Source organism: Ovis aries, chromosome 3, assembly GCF_016772045.2.
Source record: "Ovis aries strain OAR_USU_Benz2616 breed Rambouillet chromosome 3, ARS-UI_Ramb_v3.0, whole genome shotgun sequence".
Taxonomy (NCBI): domain Eukaryota; kingdom Metazoa; phylum Chordata; class Mammalia; order Artiodactyla; family Bovidae; genus Ovis; species Ovis aries.
Window position 1 is genome coordinate 94,773,515 of NC_056056.1, and position 21,287 is coordinate 94,794,801.

General features: G+C 38.3%; 1 protein-coding gene across 2 annotated transcripts in view; it reads right to left on the minus strand.

The window, feature by feature from the left end:
• EXOC6B (exocyst complex component 6B) overlaps positions 1–21,287 on the minus strand; it is a 708,301-nt gene that overhangs the window by 648,118 nt on the left and 38,896 nt on the right. Inside the window, exon 2 of one of the 2 annotated variants that reach the window (XM_060412346.1) lies at positions 726–912. The exons of the other annotated variant lie outside the window; for it this stretch is intronic. Within the exon in view, the coding sequence (XP_060268329.1) occupies positions 726–874 (149 nt within the window). The 5' untranslated portion in view covers positions 875–912. The remainder of the gene's footprint in view (positions 1–725; positions 913–21,287) is intronic. 2 annotated transcript variants of the gene reach the window in all.

Sequence of the window (21,287 nt, forward strand, 5' to 3'; positions counted from 1 at the left end):
ATTTTATTGGTTTTGCCATACATCAACATGAATCCGCCATGGGTGTACATGTGTTCCCCATCCTGAAACCCCCTCCCTCCTCCCTCCCCATACCATCCTTCTGGGTCGTCTCAGTGCACCAGCCCCAAGCATCCAGTATCATGCATTGAACCTGGACTGGCAATTCGTTTCATATATGGTATTATATATGTTTCCATGCCATTCTCCCAAATCATCCCACCCTCTCCCTCTCCCACAGAGTCCAAAAGACTGTTGCATACATCTGTGTCTCTTTTGCTGTCTTGCATATAGGGTTATCGTTACCATCTTTCTAAATTCCGTGGTGTTTTTCTTTCTGGCTTACTGCACTCTGTATAATCGGCTCCAGTTTCATCCATCTCATTAGAACTGATTCAAATGTATTCTTTTTAATGGCTGATTAACACTCCATTGTGTATGTGTACCACAGCTTTCTTATCCATTCATCTGCTGATGGACATCTAGGTTGCTTCCATGTCCTGGCTATTATAAACAGTGCTGCGATGAACACTGGGGTACACGTGTCTCTTGCAGTTCTGGTTTCCTCAGTGTGTATGCCCAGCAGTGGGATTGCTGTAATTTTTAAAATTAAGAGTTCCAATAGAACGGTTTTCCAGCAAGAGAAGATTAGTGAAGACAAATTAATAGAAAATATTCAGATTAAGGCATAAAGAAGAAAATTAAAATATGTAAAATACAACACATACACATGGGTGTGCTCTTTTGTGTCCAACTCTTTGTGACCATATGGACTGTAGCCGGCCAGGCTCCTCTGTCCATAGAGTTTTCCAGGCAAGAAAAATGGGAATGGGTTGCCATTTCCTACTCCAAGGTTCTTCCCAACCCTGGGATGCATCTCTTGATTCAAGGTAGATTCTTTACCACCTGCACCACCTGGGAAGTCCATAAAATATGTAAGACTGTACAAAATATATGAGATAGAGTCAAAATGTCTACCCCAGTGGTTCTCAAACTATTTGGCTTAAGGATATTTTCATGCTCTTAAAAAATATGAAGGTCCCCCCCAAAATTTTGTATATGTGGTTAATTTTATTGACATTTATCACATTAAAAATTAAAGTTGAATAAGAATTTAAATATAACAATATACAAGCATATATTACATTACTCATTAAAACAATGACAGTCCTCACATATCATATAGCCTCCTGGATACTTCACTATATCCTCCAACAGAAATGTGAGTAAAAAAAGGAAATAATATCTTAGTGGTTACTAAGAAATAGTTTTGAATTTGTGACTCTGTAGAAAGAGGTCTACTCTTTCTATAATGGGGTGGTAGTAATATTTAAAACATTATAGTCAACTGTTTCCCAAAACTAATGAAAGACATCAATCCACAGTTTCAAGCTCTACAAACCCCAACAGGATAAACACAAAGAAAACTATACCTCAATACTTCATAGTAAAACTGCAGAAAACCAAAAACATAGTCAAAAATATAAAAGGAATATTAAGAGCTAACTTTTTAACAGGAAATACATATCAAACAACAACTGAATGAAACAGTAAAGTGCTGAAAACAAAAAATAAACTACAAACTTAAAATCCTAAAACTAAGTTTAAAAAAAAGTCCCTTGACAGTTAAAGCGGGCAATGTAAAACGGTACATCTACTATAGAAAACATTTTAGCAGTCCCTCAAAAAATTAAAAATAATTTACTATATAATCCGGCAATTCTACTTCTGGGTACATACTCCAAAACAGTGAAAGCAGGGACTCAAAGAGATATATAAACATCTGTGTTCTTAGCAGCATTATTCACCAGAGTGAAAAGCAGGAGGCAACTCAAGTGCTCATCAACAGATGAATGGGTAAAGAAAATGTATTACACATACAATGGAATATTATTCAGCCTTAAAAAGGAGGAAATTCTAACACATACACCACATGAGTGAGACCTGAAGACATTATCCTAAGCGAAAAAGAGAAATACTGCACAACTCTACTTATATGAAGTACTCAGAATAGTACTTCATGTAACACTTAATATGAAGTACTCAGAAAAGTACTTCATATAAGAAGTGGATTAGAAAAAGAAGAACCGAAAGACATCAAATGAAAAAATAAACAGTCAGTAATCAAGTAAACAAAACCCAGCAGCCATCAGACAACAGTGAACACCAGAAGTCAATACTCAGGGAAACAAAATAGGAGTCAAAATTTTAAGATCAATGAAACAGTCCTCTGAATATACAGTCTACAGAGCAGTCATTCTGAAAATATAATAATCCAAAAAGTACTGTTTGAGTCATTCTGAACTGGTAGAGAAGAAACTCCAACCAAACTAAATGACACAAGAAACTTCAACAAAAAAGACTGGAAGTAATGAGGGAACATATTTAACTGCAACCTTAAGACAAAAAGATCAGATTAAGAGTGACAAAATATGGTATATAAAAATAGATACCACAACATTGTTGTGATAACACAACAATGTAAGTCAACTACACTCCAATAAAAATTTTTAAATAGCATGTGAAAATTATACAACTAATTAAAACAAGAGAAAAAAGATAGAAAGTAGTATAAACTGGTGATGGCTTTATACATAGTGACTGGGAGTCAAAGCTAAGCAAATCAGGTTCAAGTCTACAATCCCTAATCTAAAATCCTTGGAGCAGAAATGTTCCATAATTCAGATTTTTGCAGATTTTAAAAAATAATTATAGTGTGTGCATTATATATAACGTCCCCAGTGAGGTCTTAAGAAACATTTCCTAATCAATCACATCAGTAACTCTGCAGCAAAATGCAGGAATATTCACACAAGTGGTGAATGTAAAGACTATCTCATATCAACTCACATTAAGTTTTCTCACCAAATAAATTCAGATAGCTTTTAATAACAAATGATTTCTAAATCTTTGGTACTTTCAAATTGCAAATGAGAGATTATGGGCTAGCAGAATTCTAAACATTTTAAGGCCATAAAGTAAAACACTAAGATAATATTATTGACTAATATCTGTGATCACAGTAAAGAAAACACAGGAAGTTTTACTACTTCTGTCAGATGTTGCTATTCAATCACTAAGTCGCATCTGACTCTTTGCAACCCAATGGACTGCAGCACACCAGGCTTCCCTGTCCTTCACTATATCCTGGAGATATCTCTGTCAGATGAGGAACCAATAAATACTATCTTCAAAAAAGAGAGGTGGGAGGGAGGAGGGACTAAGGAAAGGAACTGTAAGAACAAAAATATAATTTTTTTTTAATTTAGAAAAAAATTTAGAAAAATTTAGGAAAAAAAATATCATGAGATGCGGCCTCACAGTAGTATCTTCCCCAACCTCCCCTTAAAAATTATTTTGCTTAATTAAAATTACTAAAGTACTTTTAAATGATAACTACAATGATATATTATAAATTCCCAACTTAGTGTACTTCCACAATGAAATGCTGATAAACATAAATGTCACTAGGGGGCAGCAGAGCACAAGGAGTGTCCTCTGAAAAGCTGTGACAACTCCAAAGGAGTTTATAACCAGTTATCAACTGTTCAGCAAGATCAAACCAGTCAATCCTGAAGGAAATCAGTCCTGAATGTTCATTGGCAGGACTGATGCTGAAGCTGAAGCTCCAATACTTTGCCCACCTGATGTGAAGAACTGACTCACTGGAAAAGACCCTGATGCTGGGAAAGATTGATGGCAGGAGGAGAAGGAGACAACAGAGGATGAGATGGTTGGATGGCATCACTGACTCAATGGGCATGAGTCTGAGCAAGCTCGAGGAGATGGTGATAGACAGAGAAGCGTGGCGTGCTGTAGACCATGGGGTCGCGAACTGTCGGACATGACTGAGCAACTGAACTGAACTGATAAAACTGCTCAAAACCTCTCAGTCATTCACAAGCACAATAAAACTCTCACCAGTTAATCTGTAAAATCTGCTTCTAAGAGATTCATTATATTACTTCATAAGTTTTTAATTTCTATTTTGAAATACTTTCACATTATACAAATAATAGAGAACTCTTGTTTAGCCATATACAGAATTCAGCAATTTGTAACATTTTTGCCACATTTATTATTTTCTTTCTACACATATGTACATATATGTACATCTGTATATGTACCTGTATTTGTACATTTATTTTTCTAAACCATTTGAGAATATGTTGCATGCATTAAGTTCTCAAGACTATGTTTCCTCTTGTACCTAACTACAACACAATTATCAAATTCAAGAAATTTACACTGATAAAATTATAATCTAAGTTATAGTCCACAGTCCAATCCTGTTAACTGTCCCAATAATAATCTTTTTTGTTGTTGTTTTTTAATCAGGGGACCATTTCCCTCTCTTGGTCCCACTTTTTTGGGGGGGGCTACATCAGTAATTACTTCAGGTACCTGGGCTTCTCTCTCTTGTGGCATGCAACACACATGCACACTTAGTTGCCACACGCATGTGGGATCTTAGTTCCCCAAACAAGGACTGGACTCACATCCCCTGCATTAGAAGGCAGCTTTCTAACCACTGGGTCACCAGGCAAGTCCTCCAGTAATGGTCTTTAGAGTGGTCTCATTTCCTCCTGGAGAGTATCCAGTCCAGGACCATGTATTACATTCAGTTGCCTTATACCTTCGGCTTTCTTTCATCCAAACTAGCAGTTCTCCACATTTTAAACACGAGCCCTTTAGACTATTAAAAATTCTTAGTAATCCTAAATAATTTTTGTTTACATTAATTTTATATACATCAATACTTAACTGTTTTAGAAATTAAAACTAAAAATTAGAAAATACTAATTAATTCACTTAATATCAACAACCAACAATATTTACATGTTAAAAAATACATTTTAGGAAAAACAGCTGTATATTCTGAAAAATAGTTGGAAGAGTATGTTCTGCATTTGTGCAAATATCTTTAATGTCTGGTTTAACAGGAGACATCTGGACTCTGTATCACTTCTACATTAAATCTAATGAATGGCATGTTTTGGTTACAGTATATAGAGAAAATCCAGCCTTGCACAAATGTAGTTGGAAAAAGGACAAAGTATTTTTAAAGACCTGTCAGGAAACTTTATATATAATATATATAGGCAAATTTATGATACAACCTCAAAATTTGATGAGTTTTAGATTAAAATCCATTGATCTTAAACCTCAAGTGAAACTTTTACCCATGTATGATTATGTAACATCAGACACTGATTATTTGAAGAATACTCATTCTCTGAGTTTTGCAGGTCTTCCAAATGTTGACATAATTCATTACAATTCAGAAAATCACATTCATTATATCACGAATCAGTCCCATTAAAAAAGTACTGGCAATGTATAGGAGGGTAACAGAACATATCTGAAAATATCAAACAGGCAGCAACAATAAATCCCACATAAGTAGTGCAAATAACAAATCGGTTATCCTGAAGAACACAAAAATAAACAGAAACTTAAAATGTAATCACAATATGGTTTATACCACTAATGAAAAACTGTCATTTTAATCGCTGATAGAGTCCCTGGCTGATCTTTCGACTCTTTAAATCAAAAAATCATCTTTTCAGTTCACGAAAGGGATATACTAATCTTGCTAACCGACACATTAAAGCAACAACCATAAATCATGACTGAGACTTGGCGTTAGTCACCCCCATTCCTTCTGAACACATCACATCTCTGGGTTAAGGGCTAGCATGCTCAAATATTTTTTCCCAAAATGCCATGTTTCAGAGGAAAGTTAAGATCACCAAGGAACTCCAAATTTTCTCTCATTTAGGCTTATGAGTTTTCCAAAAGGTGTTAAAACTACAAAAATATAACACAGAAAACAAACAGAACAGCGAAAAAAGCACAATACAAAATCCATATGTATCTATCCACTGTTGTTGTTTACTTGCTCAGTAGTGTCAGCCTCTTTTGCAATCCCATGAACTATAGGCCACCAGGCTCCTCTGATCGTGGAATTCTATAGGCAAGAATACTGGAGTGGGTTGCAATTTCCTTCTCCAGCACATCTTTCCAACCCAGGGATTGAACCTGGGTCTCCTGCTTAGCAGGCAAGTTCTTTGCCACTGAGCCACGAGGCAATCCCATTGTTGTTATTCAGTTGTATGTTCTGTCCCACTTTTTGAGACCCCATGCACTGCAGCATGCCAGGCTCCTTTGTACAACACTGTCTCCCAGAGTTTGTTCAAATTCATGTCCATTGAGTCAGTGATGCTATCTAACCATCCCATCCCCTGTCGCCCTTTTCTTGTTTAGCTTTCAATCTTTCCCAGCATCAGGTTCTTTTCTGATGAATTGGCTCTTCACATGACCGATCCAAAGTATTGGAGCTTCAGTTTCAGCATCAGTCCTTCCAATGAATATTCAGGGTTTATTTCCTTTAGGAATGACTGGTTTGATCTCCTTGCACTCCAAGGGACACAAGAGTCTTCTTAAGTACCACAATTCAAAAGCACCAATTCTTCAGCACCCAGACTTCTTTCTGGAACAACTCTCACATCCATACATGACGACTGGATAAACCACAGCTTTCGGTATATGGACCTTTTCAAGCAAAGTGATGTCTTTGCTTCTTAATACTCTGTCTAGGTTTGTCATAGCTTTCCTTCCTAGAAGAAAGCATCTTTTAATTTCGTGGCTGCAGTCACTATCCACAGTGATATTGGAGAACAAGACCCATTACTTCTATTTGCCATGAAGTAATGGGGCTGGATGCCATGATCTTAGTTTTCTGAATATTAAGGTTCAAGCCAGCTTTTTCACTCTCCTCTTTCACCTTCATCAAAAGGCTCCTTAGTTCCTCCTCACTTTCTGCCATTAGAGTGATATCATCTGTATATCTGAGATTGTTATTTCACCCAGCAATCTCAATTCCAGGTGGAATTCATCCACCCTGGCATTTCACATGATGCACTCTGCATAACAGTTAAATAAGCAGGGTGATAATATACAGCCTTGCCGTACTCCTTTCCCAGTTTGGAACCAGTCAGTTGTTACATGTAAAGTTCTTGATCTATACAGTCAAGTTCAGTTCAGCCACTCAGCTGTGTCTGACTCTTTGCAACCCCTTAGGTTGCACCACGCCAGGCTTGCCTGTCCATCACCAACTCCTGGAACTTGTTCAAATTCATGTCCATCAAGTCGGTGATGCCATCCAACCATCTCATCTTCTGTCGTCCCCTTCTTCTACCTTCAATCTTTCCCAGCATCAGCATCTTTTCCAATGAGTCAGTTCTTCGCATCAGGTACCCAAAGTATTGGAGCTTCAGTTTCAGCATCAGTTTTTCCAATGAATATTCAGAATTGATTTCCTTTAGGATGGACTGGTTTGATCTCCTTGCATTCCAAGTGATCTCAAGAGTCTTCTCCAACACCACAGTTCAAAAGCATCAATTCTGTGGCACTCAGCTTTCTTTTTAGTCCAACTCTCACATCCATACATGACTACTGGAAAAACCATAGCTTTGACTAGACGGATGTTTGTTGGCAAAATAATGTCTCTGCTTTTTAATATGCTGTCTAGGTTGGTCATAGCTTTTCTTCCAAGGAGCAAGTGTCTTTTAATTTCACAGCTGCAGTCACCATCTGCAGTGATTTTAGAGCCCAGAAAATTAAGTCTGTCACTGTTTTTCCATTGTTTCCCCACCTATTTGCCATGAAGTGATGGGACTGGATCCATGATCGTTTTTTGAATGTTGGGTTTTAAGCCAGGTTTTCCACTCTCCTCTTTCACTTACATCAAGAGGCTCTTTGGTTTCTCTTTGCTTAGGCTTCAGCAAAGTCAGTAAAGCAAAAGTAGATGTTTTTCTGGAATTCCCTTGCTTTTTTCATGATCCAATGAATGTTAGCAATTTAATCTCTAGTTTCTCTGCCTTTTCTAAACCCAGCTTGTACATCTGCAAGTTCTCAGTTCAGATACTGCTGAAGGCTAGCTTGAAGGATTTTTAGCATAACCTTGCTAGTGCATGGAATGAGTGCAACTGTATGGTAATGTCAACATTCTTTAGCATTGTCTTTCCTTGAGATTGGAATGAAAACTGATCTTTTCTAGTCCTATGGCCACTGCTGAGTTTTCCAACCCATGGAAAAGTTATGACAAACCTAGACAGCCTATTAAAAAGCAAAGATATCACTTTGCAGACAAAAGTCTATATAGTCAAAGCTAAGGTATTTCCAGTAGTCATGTACAGATGTGAGAGTCGGCCCATAAAGAAGACTGGATGCCGAAGAATTGAAGCTTTCAAGTTGTGGTGCTGGAGAAGACTCTTGAGTCCCTTGGACCACAAGGAGATCAAACCAGTCAATCCTAAAGGAAATTAGTCCTGAATATTCATTGGAAGGGCCGATGCTGAAGCTGAAGCTCCAATACTTTGGATAGGTGATGTGAAGAGCCAACTCATCAGAAAAGAACCTGATGCTGGGAAAGACTGAAAGCAAAAGGAGAAGACGGTGGCAGAGGACAAAATAGCATCACTGACTCAATGAACATGAATTTGAGCAAACTCTGGAAGATACTGAAGGACAGGGAAGCCTGGCATGCTGGAGTCCATGGGGTCAGAAAGAATCAGTCATGACTTAGTGACTGAACAACAACAACAAAAGTATGATATAAACATTACAGCATTTATAATAACTAACATTTAGCCCATGTTCACTACTTATAAAGGATGCTTATAAACATCCTTATTATCTTGTTAACCTCAAAGCCACCCCATGATAGAGAATACTATTATTTTCATTTTTACATACAAAGACTCAGATAAGACAAATTATTTGCCAAGTCACAGAGCCATGATAAGGTATACGTATACTGATACAGAATCCCACATTCAGTTATTTCTCTATCCACCCATTAAAAAAAAAAGAATATATAATATACATACATGAAATGTATAGATTACAACTTGCTGTCCTATGACAAAATAAACATAACATTATAAATATACAAGTTATATAAAAACATGTACATGTTGTGCTGTGCTCAGTCGCCCAGTCCTGTCTGACTCTTTGCGACCCTATGGACTGTATCCCACCAGGCTCCTCTATCCATAGCAAAAATGTTAGAATGCGTTGCCATGCCCTCCTCCAGGGGATCTTCCCAACCCAGGGTTTGAACCCAGGTCTCCAACACTGCAGGTGGATTCTTTACCATCTTAGCCACCAGGGAAGCCCAGGTATGTATATATATAAAATTTCTAAATGTACATTTTTGTACATGTATTTTTCAACTACACTGAAAACATTTCCTAAAAATGTAAAACACATTGTCAGTAGAAAAACACAAGGGTCCCTTACATAACACCAGCTTCACCCTGTGTCTTCAGATGCCTACTCAAAGGAAGCTAATAAACTGAACTGTTTTGCAAAAGTTAATTCACATAGCTTCTATCACTTGCAATCAGAATCCCAAGCAATATAAGTATGTATTATTTGTATAATCAATAAATATGTAAAAAAGACTGTCTATACTATTAATTTATTTTAAAGAAATCATCTGTGTTAAATATATTATTAAAATATTAGCCACAAGAGAAAAGGAATGATTAACACCTTAATAAAAACCCACAAGACCAAACAAAGAGGAAACAATTTACCTGAAAAAGATTTCAGAGTAATGATAGTAAATATGATCCAAAACCTTGAAAATACACTGGAGGCACAAATAAATAGACTAGAGGCATGAACTGAGAAGATGCAAGAAGTATTTAACAAAGACCTTGAAGAATTACACAATAAACAATGAACAATGCAATAACTGAGATTAAAAATACACTGGAGGGAACTAACAGTAGAGTATCTGAGGTAGAAGAATGGGTGAGAGCTGGAAGATATAATGGTGGAAATAACTAAATCAGAACATAATTTTTTAAAAAAAAGGATAAAAAGTAATGAGGAGAGCTCTTGGACAACAGAGCTCACCTCATGGTGAAGGACAGGGAATCCCGGTGTGCAGCAGTCCATGGGGTCGCAAAGAGTCAGACACGACTGAGCAACTGAACAATACAATGAGACATTAAGCATAACAACATTCAAATCATAGGGGTCCCAGAAGAAGAAGGCAAAAAGAAAAGCCATGAGAAAATATTTGAGGATATTATAGTTGAAAACTGCCCTAAAATGGAAAAGGAAATAGCCACCTAAGTCCAGGAAGCCCAGAGATAAACCCAAGAAACATGCCAAGATACACATCAATCAAATTAACGAAAACTAAACACAAAGAACAAATATTAAAAGCAGCAAGGGAAAAGCAACATATAACAAGTGAGGGGATCCCCCATAAAGCTAACAGCTGATCTTTCAACAGAAACTCTACAGGTCAAAAGGGAATGGCAAGACATACTGAAAGTGATGAAAGGGAAAAACCTACAACCAAGATTACTATCCAGTAAGGATCTCATTTAGATTCAAAGGAGAAATCAAAAGCTTTATCGATAAGCAAAATTAAGAGAATTCAGCACCACTAGACCAGCTCTTCAACAAACACTAAAGAATCTTCTCTAGACAGGAAACACAAAAAGAACAGGCCTACAAAAGCAAACCCAAAACAATAAAGTAAATGATAACAAGATCATATACCAATAATTACCTTAAATGTAAATGGGCTAAATGCTCCAACCAAAGGATACATATTGGCTAAATGGATACAAAAACAAGACCCCTACCTGTGTTGTCTACAAGAAACCCAATTCAAACCTAGGGACAAATATATACTGAAAGTGAGAGGCTGGAAAAAGATATTCCATATGAATGGAAATCAAAAGAAAGCTGAAGTAGCAATACTCATATCAGATAAAATAGACTTTGAAATAAAGACCATTACAAGAGACAAAGTAGAACACTACGTAATGATCAAGGGATTAATCCAAGAAGATATTAACAATTATAAATATATAGGTACCCAAAATAGGAGTACCTCAATACATAAGGCAAATGCTAACAACTACTAAAGGGGAAATGGACAGTAACACAGTTTGCTGTGATCCACACAAAAGCTTTGGTGTAGTAAATAAAGCAGAAGTAAATGTTTTTCTGGAACTCTTTTGCTTTTTTGATGATCCAATGGATGTTGGCAATTTGATCTCTGGTTCCTCTGCCTTTTCTAAATCCAGCTTGAATATCTGGATGTTCACTGTTCACGTAATGTTGAAGCCTGGCTTGGAGAATTTTGAGCATTACTTTGGTAGCGTGTCAGATGAGTGCAATTGTGCAGTAGTTTGAACATTCTTTGCTATTGCCTTTCTTTGGGACTGGAATGATAACTGACCTTTCCAGTCCTGTGGCCACTTCTGAGTTTTCCAAATTTGCTCACATTTTGAGTGCAGCACTTTCATAGCATCATCTTTCAGGATTTGAAACAGCTCAATTGGAATTCCATCACCTCCACTAGCTTTGTTCGTAGTGATGCTTCCTAAGGCCCATTTGACTTTGCATTCCAGGATGTTTGGCTCTGAATGAGTGATCACACCATCATGGTTATCTGGATCATGAAGATCTTTTTTGTATAGTTCTTCTGTGTATTCTTGCCATCTCTTCTGAATATCTTCTGCTTCTGTTAGATCATACCATTTCTGTCCTTTATTGTACCCATCTTTGCATGAAATGTTCCCTTGGTATTTCTTATTTTCTTGAAGACACCTCTAGTTTTTCCAATTCTATTGTTTTCCTATATTTCTTTGCACTGATCACTGAGGAAGGCTTTCTTATCTCTCCTTGCTATTCTTTGGAACTATGCATTCAAATGGGTATAGCTTTCCTTTTCTCCTTTGCCTTTAGCTTCTCTTCTTTTCTCAGCTATTTGTAAGGCCTCTTCAGAGCCATTTTGCCTTTTTGCATTTCTTTTTCTTGGGGATGGTCTTGATCACTGTCTCCTGTACAATGTCATGAACCTCCATCTATAGTTCTTCAGGCATTCTGTCTATCAGATCTAATTCCTTGAATCTATTAGTCACTTCCACTGTATAATCATGGTCTAGTGGTTTTCCCTACTTTCTTTGATTTAAGTCTGAATTTGGCAATAAGGAGTTCATGATCTGAGCCATAGTCAGCTCCCAGTCTTGTTTCTGATTACTGTATAGAGCTTCTCCATCTTTGGCTGCAAAGAATATAATCAGTCTGATTTCGGTACTGACCATCTGGTAATGTCCATGTGTAGAGTCTTCTCTTGTGTTGCTGGACGAGGGTATTTGCTATGACCTGTGTGTTCTCTTGGCAAAACTCTGTTAGCCTTTGCCCTGCTTCATTCTGTACTCCAGGGCCACATATGCCTGTTATTCCAGGTATCTCTTGACTTCCTACTTTTGCATTTCAGTCCCCTATAATGAAAAGAACATCTCTTTTGGGTTTTAGTTCTAGAGGGTCTTGTAGGTCTTCACAGAACTGTTCAACTTCAGCTTCTTCAGCGTTACTGGTCAGGGCATAGACATGGATTAATGTGATATTGAATTGTTTGCCCTGGAAATGAACAGAGATCATTCTGTTTCTTGAGATTGCATCCAAATACCGCAATTCGGACTCTTTTGTTGACCATAAGGGCTACTCCATTTCTTCTAAGGGATTCTTGCCCACAGTAGTAGGTATAATGGTCATCTGAGTTAAATTCACCCATTCCAGTCCATTTTAGTTCACCAATTCCTGAAATGTCAATATTCATTCCTGCCATCTCCTGTTTGACCACTTCCAACTTAACCTTGATTCATGCATCTAACATTCCAGGTTCCTATGCAATATTGTTCTTTACAGCATCACACTATACTTCCATCCTCAGTCACATCCACAGCTGGGTGTTGTTTTTGCTTTGGCTCCATCTCTTCATTCTTTCTGGAATTATTTCTCCACTGATCTCCAGCAGTATATTGGGCACCTACTGACCTGGGGAGTTCATCTTTCTCTGTCCTATCTTTTTGCCTTTTCATACTGTTCATGGGGTCCTCAAGGCAAAAATAGTGAAGTGGTTTGCCATTCCCTTCTCCAGTGGACCACTTTTTGTCAGAACTCTCCACTATGACCCATCCATCTTAGGTGGTCCTACACGGCATGGCTCATAGTTTCATTGACTTAGATAAGACTGTAGTCCATGTGATCAGTTTGATTAGTTTTCTGTGATTGTGGTTTTCATTCTGTCTGCCCTCTGATGGAGAAGGATAAGAGTCTTATAGAAGCTTCCTGATGGGAGAAATTGACTGTGGGGAAAACTGGGTCTTGTTCTGATGGGTGGGGCCATGCTATATACCTACTAGCAGGCTGCTAATTAGAGAAAGGAAATGTCTCAAAACTCAGAGAGTGGCACCAGGCTCCTCACCCACAACATGCATTTTGAGATAACATTGGCACAAGATGAGTCATCACAGGCCATAAAACAATTGACATGAATCTTGAAGAAGGGCAGGTTTCCAAGCAAATACAGTCTTATTAAAACATATTGAAGAACAATTGTATCAGTAAAACATTGGTTTGTTGAGCCTTTATCAGTTCTGAGTCTTAGGTGGAATCGACTTGAAGAAAGACAGAGTCTAGGATAAATACATAGTTCATTAACATAGCTTAAGAAAAATACTTATGTAAGAAAAATGCATTGGTTAGCTCAAGATTTGAGAAAAGTTAAGCTCAGGAACCAAGTATGGCAACACAGAATTTTAAAAGAAATCTCCTTTTAATTTTGTATATGAAAGGGAAAAAAGATCTGACACTTGTAGTTTGCTTCCTCCTGCTGCTTAAGAGGGAGAAGGCACTGTCACCCCACTCCAGTTCTCTTGCCTGGAAAATCCCATGGACGGAGGAGCCTGGAAGGCTGCAGTCCATGGGGTCGCTGAGGATGGAACACGACTGAGCAACTTCACTTTCACTTTTCACTTTCATACACTGGAGAAGGAAATGGCAACCCACTCTAGTGTTCTTGCCTGGAGAATCCCAGGGACGGGGAGCCTGGTGGGCTGCCGTCTATTGGGTCACATAGAGTCGAACACGACTGAAGTGACTTAGCAGCGGCAGCTGCTTAAGAGAGAGATAAAAATATCTGACACTTGCAGCCTATTTCCTATGTATGGGGGTCCCCAGCCTTCCTATCTGTTACCCTCTTACTTGTTCCTCCCCAGACTAGCCCTGTTGCTTGTGGCTCTACCTGGTCCAGCATGTGGCATAACTGGCTCCTTGAACTAAAGCAGATTATGAACAACACCCAAATATCCATCATGATCATGTGGAAAATTCTTAACGAGATGGGAATACCAGATCACCTGACCTCCTGAGAAATCTGTATGCAGGTCAAGAAGCAACAGTTAGAACTGGACATGGAACAACAGACTGGTTCTAAATCGGGAAAGGAGTAATCAAGGCTGTATACTGTCACCCTGCTTATTTAACTTATATGCCAAGAACTTCATGTGAAGTGCTGGGCTGGATGAAGCACAAGCTGGAATCAAGATTGCCAGGAGAAATATCAATAATCTCAGATATACAGATGACACCACCCTTATGGCAGAAAGTGAAGAACTAAAAAGCCTCTTTAGTGAAAGAGGAGAGTGAAAAAGTTGGCTTAAAACTCAACATTCAGAAAACTAAGATCATGGCATCCAGTCCCACTCACTACTTCATGGCAAATAGATGGGGAACAATGGAAACAGTGACAGACTTTATTTTGGGGGGCTCCAAAATCACTGCAGATGGTGACTGCAGCCATGAAATTAAAAGACGCTTGCTCCTTGGAAGAAAAGCTATGACCAACCTAGACAGCATATTAAAAAGCAGAGACATTACTTTGCCAACAAAGGTCCATATAGTCAAAGCTATGGTTTTTCCAGTACTCATGTATGCATGTGAGAGTTGGACTATAAAGAAAGCTGAGTGCCAAAGAATTGATGCTTTTGAACTGTGGTGTTGGAGAAGACTCTTGAGAGTCCCTTGGGCTGTAAGGAGATCAAACCAGTCAATCCTAATGGAAATCAATCCTGACTATTCACTGGAATGACAGATGCTGAAGCTGAAACTCTAACACTTTGGCCCCCTGCTGCAAAGAACTGACTCATTGGAAAAGACCCTGATGCTGCGAAAGATTGAAGACAGGAGGAGAAGGGGACAACAGAGGATGAAATGGTTGGATGGCATCACCAACTTGATGGACATGAGTTTGAGCAAGCCTGTGAGTTGGTAACAGACAGGGAAACCTGGCGTATTGCAGTCCATGGGGTCAAAAAGAGTCAGACACAACTGAGTGACTGAACTGGACTGTAACACAGTAATAGTGGGGGACTTTAATACCCCATTCATACCAACAGACAGATCATCTGGACAGAAAAGTATTAAGGAAACACAGGTTTTAAATAATACATTGGACCTGTTGGACCTAGTTGATATCCACAGCACATTTCATCCAACGACAATAGACTTCACTTTTTTCTCAAGTGCACATGGAACATTTTCTAGGATAGATCACATCTTGGGCCACAAATCACACCTTGGTAAATCTTTAGAAAGTGAAATCATTTCAAGCATCTTCTCTGACCACAACGCATAATCTCTGACCTAGATTAGACACCAACTACACACACACAAAACAAAAGAACTATGAGAAACAAATACATGGAGACTAAACAACATGCTTCTGAATAACCGAAAGATCACTGAAGAGATCAAAAAGGAAATCAAAATATGCATAGAAACAAATGACAAGGAAAACACAACAACTCAAAGCCTAAGGAATGCAGCAAAAGCAATGCAGAGGGACGTTTTATACAATACAAACCTACCTCAAGAAACAAGAGACACATAAACAACCTAACCGTACACCTAAAGAAACCAGAAAAAGAACAACCACAAAAAAAACTCATAGTAGAAGGAACTAAATCATAATGATCACAGCAGAAATAAATGAAAAAGAAATGAAGGAAACAATAGAAAAGATCAATAAAACTAAAAGCTGGTTCTTTGAGAAAAACAAAATTGACAAACCATTAGCTAGACTCATCAACCTTGAGCTGTATTCATGTAACGTGGCAAACTGACAAAGGTTTCCTTCAGCAGCTAAATAGCAGATGAAATTACAGGAGATGTAGTAAGATCTAACTCTAAAGTGACTGTTTTTCCATTTAAACTACCTTTGGCTACCTGACACCAAATTTTACTGAGTTGATGGCAGTATTTGATGTTTTGCTTTATCTAAAAAAAGAGGAAATCAAAGAAAAAAAGATGAAAATTTTTTTTAAAAACTTGCCGTCAATTATCACAATTCTCTTTACAATGAGGCTTCCTCACTTGTGTACAATAGCTCAAATTTCAGAAAATCTGAGGTTGCTCTTAAGCATTAAATAGGACAAGAAACTAAGTCACAGCAAATTGTTAAATTAAAAAGAAAAAAACTCCATTTAAACCACTGTCAGTCCAGTTTGCAGGAACGTTCATTTTACAGAGATCAAATTCCTGATTCAACAAATCCTCCCTTTTGATAACTATTCGCAGATTAAGCTTTTTGCCATAAAGTTCCCACCATACTATTATTCTGTCCATTGAAAAAAATCATAAGTCTTGATTCCATACTGAGGATTCTAAACAAAATCCAAACAGTTGACCTTAACAGTCTCACAGTTTCACATTACCACAACACTGCTATCCACCCTCGTCCCACATTACTACTCTCCATAAGGTCTCCTCGTCTCTGAACCACTGAAATATGTTTCCTATGAAGAGCCCAGCTGTCAGATCAGCTGGATTACACCACTGTAACAAACAACTCCCAAATATCAGTGACTTAAAAGAATAAAGATCCATTTCTTGTTGATGGCATACGCATATCTCCACTGTGGGTCAGCAGGAGTCTCTGCTCTACAAAATCCTCATTCTAAGAAGGAGCCAACATCCAGAGAAGCTATCAACAAAACTTTTCTGTAAATGGCCATATAGTAAATTTATTCAGCTTTATAGGACATGCGGTCTCTATAACAACTATTTAACTTTGCTATTGTAATGCAAAAGTGGCCACAGATAACACAGAAACAAATTAAGTAGGGCTATGTTCCAATAAAACTTTATTTAAAAATACAGATAACAGACCATATTTGGCCCACAGCCTTATCAGAGAGCTACAGGTCACTGTGGCAGAGACTAAGATGACTTCAGTTCACACATCACAGGTCAAAGCAACTCACATGGCCACATCTAACTTCCAAGGACCAAGGGCGTGTAATCATAACATGTGACTGGGAAAAGAAAAAGAAATTTGGGGTAGATAATATGGAAGAATTGATGCTTTTGAACTGTGGTGTTGGAGAAGATTCTTGAGAGTCCCTTGGACAGCAAGGAGATCAAACTAGTCAATCTTAAAGGAAATCAGGCCTAAATATTCAATGGAAGGACGGTTGCTGAAGCTGAAACTCCAATACTTTGGCCACCTGATGCAAAGAACTGACGCACTGGAAAAGACCCGATGCTGGGAAAGACTGAAGGCAGGAGGAGAAGGGGCCAACAGAGTATGAGATGGTTGGATGGCATCACCAACCAGATGGACATGAGTCAGTATTAACATAAGTGTGAAGGCTAGTCATTTAGCCTGTGCATGAGCCCAGGAAACTACCCTGCATCAGCATTTAGCAGTGCTCCGGAGCTGCAGATTCTTAACATATATCCTTCAGGAGTATCAAGACTCTCCCATATTACTAATGCTACCACCAGCAAATGAGCAAGAATCCCATTCTTTGCCTGAGTTTCCTCCTGAGAGCTTAATGTCAGCTTTTTTCTCCAGGATCCTGGAATGAGTCACAACCTCTCCACTAAATTCTTGATTTAGACTCTAATTGGGTGTGCCTGGCTGATTCTGGGTGTGGTGCCATGTTTGGCACCATCTCCTCTGAGAATGCTGATGTGATAGAATTCAGCTGTATTTAAGACTAGTTTAACTTGTAATTTTCCACCACTTCTTTATCAGGGTGAGGAAACGCACAAAACATGTCAACAAGTTCTTCACTTAGCACTATCAAATCCCAAAAGAACTAAGACCTTTGTCAACTACCTTCTATGAAGCAGTATTAACAAATCCCACTCAGACTGCCAATCACGTGAGACAAATAGTTTACCCAACTGCAAGATGCTCCTGTACGTGCGCTCAGTCGTGTCCAGCTATTTGCAACCCCGTGGACTGCAGCCCGCCAGGCTCCTCTGTCCATGGGATTATCCAGGCAAGAATACTGGAGTGGGTTATCATTTTCTTCTCCAGGGGATCTTCCCGACCCAGGGATCAAATCCAAGTCTGCAGCGCCTCCTGCATTGGTAGGCATTTTCTTTACCACTGCGCCACCTGGGATGCTAAATGAACCATTTATCAACTGAGATCTCTAATTCAAATGTACCTGATATACTGTCATCACAGTGACCTAAAAACAACACAGTTGTTTTTTTAATTCAAAAATACTTCTCCTCTACTTACTGTGAGTATGTGACTCTGGGCAAATTATTTAACTTATCTGAACTTCAGTCTCCTCAGTTATAAAATGGGGATACTAATATCTGTAAGAACATTGCTGTTATTATTAAATGAGCTAAGATATATAATACATCTTGCACCAATCAATAAATGCTAGTTTCTTTCTAACCTTCCTCTCCCTACTTTATCCCCACCTCCAAGGAGTATACAATGAAAAGTCTGTAGAGTCTAGCTAGGATGGGTGTGCCTGCTTAACTTGCTGAGGAACAGCTTGGAGACACTAGGGTTTTTGACAACTCAGTATCTTCTGAGCAGAAGGTAAATTAACGATATCCGTCTCCTACTTCCTCATTTTAGCTGTACCTCCCAAGTTCCTGAAAGGTCAGTGTGATTGTACATTTAATGTTTATGTCATGATTAACATCAGAAAGAAAACTGCTCTATTTTCTGATTCAGAAGTCAAAATGTTCTACATTTCAGGAAGAATGTGAAAATCAGAACTACTAACTACCTAGTGGATACCAACCTGCACTTTCTCTCAACTATATAATAAAAAGCCAATTTGATGCTCAAAGAGGAAACTGTATAGAGTTAATATGGCAAATGCTAATAATTAATTACTAAATCTACGTGGTTGGTCTTTTGCTTAATAAAAGGGCAGCAGAGGGCAGAGTGGCAGAACTTAACACACTCATACACTAACACTCCCTGAAGCTGGGGGAAAAAACTACACCATCTAATAGAAAGCAAAATCTTTCTGATTTTTTCCTATTTTTATAAATGTTGTTGTCTTATACCAATCTACCTAAATGTTCATAGACCCCCTTAAGAAGGCCACACTCAGAGGAATAGCACAAGGCTAATTAGGAAAAGGAATTTCCATGTGGCAGCCATAAAAATCCCCTTACTCTCTAACACAGTCAGCTGAAATCGACTGGTCTATTGAGTGTATTCTCAGCTTCTACCACAAAAACTCCAATAAAGCACTGCTGCTGCTGCTGCTGCTGCTGCTGCTGCTGCTAAGTCGCGTCAGTCGTGCCCAGCTCTGTGCAACCCCATAGACAGCAGCCCACCAGGCTCCCCCGTCCCTGGGATTCTCTAGGCAAGAACACTGGAGTGGGTTGCCATTTCCTTCTCCAATGCATGAAAGTGAAAAGTGAAAGTGAAGTCGCTCACTCATGTCCGACTCTTTGCAACCCCATGGACTGCAGCCCACCAGGCTCCTCCACCCATGGGATTTTCCAGGCAAGAGTACTGGAGTAGGGTGCCATTGCCTTCTCCCAATAAAACACTACAAACCTTTATCAACTTTTTTAATTTTTAAATCCAATAATGAAAATACTAAGTTAAATTAAATAAGCCTTAGAAAAAGCAATTACATAGAAGCAATAAGCAGTGAGTTTCTACAACCTAAGAAGCAAAAGAGAGATTTTTTTTTTTTTCCAGTTAAATAGAAGTAAGAAAAAGAACTGTGTATTTAGTAGCCATCAATGCCACAACTTCAGGGGGGACCTAATCCACAATATGCTCTTCAACAGGAAACAAAAATAATGTGAAATCAGGGATTTTTTTTTTTAAGTTCAATAATTAGCTTATTAAAAGTTCTCTCAAGTAGTTTCTGGGACACAGAGCAGTCCCACCTTATTAAAAGGTTTCTCGGGTAGTTTCTGGGACACAAAGTTATGCTTTCAGCTTCCTCTGTTCTCCAAAAATTTTTAAGCTAAGGAGGGAACAAACCATTCATAGCTCCTTTCTTAAGTAATGTAGGAGACAAGACAAAAGTGGTCCATTTTATGAAGTCTCAAGAGAGAAAGGACGTGTACACTTAGGACCAACTCACACTGTTGTATGGCAGAAACCAACACACCGAGAGGCAATCATCCTCCAATCAAAAAGAAGAAAAAAAGTGGCCATTTTAACTCAAAACTTCTCAGTAGAAAACAAGAGTCTAGAAAATTAGACGAGACGATTACTGCTGGCACTAAAAGCAGTCTGGAGCTGGGGATATACATCTTGATATCACTACAATCTCTCTGGGTGGTTTTAGAAAGCCACTTAACTTTATCTACTTAAACTGAGAGCAATACTAACCATACTTTCTGAACTGAAAATAGGCCAATTAAAAATAAATTTAAAACTATGGGCTATATAAATGCTGATTAAGAAATAATAATGAAGAGAGCAAACACAACTGGGAATGAGTCAATACCCAAAGGATATATCCCTAGTAGATAAGCAATTCTTGATTAAGTCATTTTTTTAATCCTTGGAGTATATTGTAAATCTGATTGCACACTATCACACTAGGCTTCACTGCAGGAAGCACCTAAGACAGTGAGCACAATAATTCAACATGAGATATTCTTTAGCAACCAACCCTGTAAGTGTCTGCCTTCTACTGTTGAATTCACTGAAATTTAGATTCCAAATAATTTCTACAAAACTCAGCTTCAGCATTCCAGAATCGATCCTATTAAATCAGAATTAATCCTGGAGGCCCAGAATAAACTACAGTAGTTTAACCAGACTCTGTTCCACAGCCATAGAAAAACAGAGTCCCTCACTGGAAATGAATATACTCTAATGTTCTTCAAGAGAAATCTCTCAGGATAAACTTCAGTTAAATAATTCTGTGAGCATTTACAAATACAACGAATGTAGACTCTCTTCTGGGAACTTACAAGTTAAATTTAATCATTATAACAGCACAGTGGGGAAATTTCTTGCTTTACATTCCAGCTCTATTACTTATTGGTTATAGAACCCTGGGAAAGTTACCTAACCAATCTGACATGAAACGGTAATAGTGACACCTAAGCCACAAGATATGGGTTAACTCTGGCTATTATAATATAACTGAATCTGGTCTCAG